The sequence below is a fragment of the Mycetomoellerius zeteki genome, unplaced genomic scaffold (assembly GCF_001594055.1).
Source record: "Mycetomoellerius zeteki isolate Tzet28-1 unplaced genomic scaffold, Tzet1.0 scaffold113, whole genome shotgun sequence".
Taxonomy (NCBI): Eukaryota; Metazoa; Arthropoda; class Insecta; order Hymenoptera; family Formicidae; genus Mycetomoellerius; species Mycetomoellerius zeteki.
Window position 1 is genome coordinate 906,411 of NW_017256051.1, and position 2,744 is coordinate 909,154.

At 40.5% G+C, this 2,744-nt stretch overlaps 1 protein-coding gene across 1 annotated transcript in view; it reads left to right on the forward strand.

The window, feature by feature from the left end:
* Positions 1 to 1,431: 1,431 nt before the first annotated feature.
* The window catches only part of T48 (FU domain-containing protein T48), a 28,735-nt gene continuing 27,422 nt past the window's right edge, over positions 1,432 to 2,744 (forward strand). The window contains 1 exon segment of the mRNA XM_018456655.1: positions 1,432 to 1,714. Coding sequence (XP_018312157.1) covers positions 1,621 to 1,714 — 94 coding nt within the window. The 5' untranslated portion in view covers positions 1,432 to 1,620.

The following is a 2,744-nucleotide window of genomic DNA, read 5'->3' on the forward strand; positions in this document are numbered from 1 at the left end:
TGCGTTCAGGGAGACGCTATTAGCGCTATGTGTCATTCTATCCTTGTTTTACGTCTAATAAACAACGAAGATAGAATGACAGAGTAGCGCTATTAGCGTCTCCCCGAACGCACCATATATCGATTCGAAGTAGACGAAGTTTTTAACCTTGTTAAAAAAAGAAACGATTCTTTGTAAAGGTATTGGTTTAAAATGGCACCATCTTGATTGGAAAAATTGATTTTTCGCAAAATAAGTTAATTTGCGAACGAATTTTAGCGTATCGATACGCGCATCGCCCATTCCGACAATATTGACATTCGAATATAGGCGGGAATTGCTGAAAAATGGCGGACCAATCAAAACTGGCTGTCTGATGTCGCGACTCTGATTAGAAGGTCTCTAACACGGAGAACGCAAGTCGCAAACTTGTCATTTTAAAATTGACGCACCAAATTGGCTGTCAACAAGCTTACAACCTGTGGCCCGCGTTCTAATCGAGCTTTCAACGTGATACGATGGGCGCATTCAGCGGACTCAACAGTTGAGTGAGCGCTTGCTGTTATTGGTGTATTCTTTTAGATCATCCAAACAGAATTTTAGATCTAGAAGAATACGTCAATAGCAGCGAACGCTCACTCAACTGTTGAGTCCGCTGAATGCAGAAAAAAAGACTCAATAGTTTTGCAACTGTTTTATGATTCGTCGCGCTGATTGGATTATACTTTTAGATTTAAAGGAATAGTCCTATCTCAGCGCAGAATCATAAAACGGTTGCAAAACTGTTGAGTCTGCTGAACGCAGCCATTGTTCTGTGTGCTATGTAAATCGGGTTTAATGCGGGGTCTACAATAGAAGTCGTAGCAGTCGTAAGGTCTTAAGTCGTAGAAAATTGACCAATCACAGTCGAATATGAGAAGAATAATCAACTGTGATTGGTCAATTTTCTACGACTTAAGACCCTACGACCGCTACGACTTCTATTGTAGACCTCGCATAAGGCCGGAATCAGACTACGCATTGAAGATTGAGGTTGAAGATTGAAGATTGAAATTTGACCAATAAGGACAAAGAAATTTTAGCTCCTTTCGTTTTGATTGGTCAAATTTGAATTTTTCAATCTTCAATCTCAATCTTTAATGTCTAGTCTGATTCCGGCCTAACAGTGTGTGAGAAATTAAAACAAACGGTTAAAAAAAGTGCTTATAAGTGTGAATGCTCCCAAGCAAACAAGCTGATGACAAAATGACGTCAGCTTGTTTGCTGGGTCACTGCAGCGTGTGCGGTGTGAGCATGAGCGTTCAAAGCGAACGCACCCAATGCTCGATCACCGTGACGTCCGTGACGGAAGATGGAACGCCGGACTCCGGAATGCGGAGTCGCCGAAGTATTGGCTGCGTCGCTGCGAGAGGACGCCGCGAGCGTCGGTCGAACCGTCGGACCGTCGGGCGTCGCGTCGAAAGGCTGATGGCTGATGCGCGCGGAACGTTCGCGAGCGCCGCAGTATGCCATCGTACATCGCGCGGTGTGGTGACGTTCTTTTGCGCTGTCGCGAATGTAACGGGACGGGATTACGAGCTCGCGCGGTATCGCGCCGTGATCTCTCGCCGCGGCAACGGGGAATTATGTTGACTTGGAGAAATGGGTAATTTGGCGACGCTGCTAGTGAAGTTCGGTGCCGCGTTCCTCCTCGCCTGTCACGCGGATTACACCTTGGCTCAGGACAACGCATCGGGTAAGAGTTCGATTGTAAAGAGGAGGCTCACGCGTTTTCATGTCTCATGCGACACAATACCGCGTCGCGGGCACACGTGGGGCTGCGCCGCTGCGTGTACACACAGTCGTTTTGTTTATTAATTATCCCGGTAAAAAAGCTTTGCTTAACATAATTATACCTAAATGATTTATGTACAAAACTATAATTTATACAAAACTATATATATGAAATACGTTCATATATAATAATATATAATTATACAATATAATTATACATAATTACGCCGAGGAAAAATTTATTCAATTTAATAAACATTTCTCTGAATAGTCCCAGCGGAATATTTACTTTTACGGTAAATAAATATTTAAATAAATGAAAAAAGTGATAGTTGAATTAAACTAATGGATCTTGTATGTCTAATAAATATCTATTATGTGTTTATATTTAGTAAATACTCAGCTAGGATTATTCGAAGAAATATTTATTAAAATTCAGTAAATTTTTTTTCTCAGTGTATACTACTATAAAAATCATAAATAATTTAGAGAAAAAATTTATTGCTAAAATATCATTGATTTTTCCCAATGTTTTGTTCACTATTTTGTGTATTTTGAAATATGATCAAAGCATCAGAAAGCACATTCAAAAAGATATTGGAAATCTCTAGTAGGAGAGTTGCCATTTCGATTTGCATATGCTTTAATTTTTATAGGACTCCTGGGCATTTTCTTCTTACGAGAAAAGCGTCCATCTCATGGTAGAATCATGTATTTACCTCATATACGAGGGTCGTCTGAAAAGTTTTGAACCTAACATAGAAACAAGTAATTTTTCGGTCAAATTCAATTTTATTTTTCCACATAGTCTCCTTTTAAGTCGATACATTTTTTCCAGCGATGCTCCCACCCCTTTAATCCATTCAAATAATACTGAGCGTCTTGCTTTGCAAAATAAGCGTCTACGGATGCGATGACTTCGTTTGATGAAAATTTCTGTCCTCCGAGCCAAACTTTGAGCCTAGGAAACAGAAAAAAGTCGCTGGGGGCCA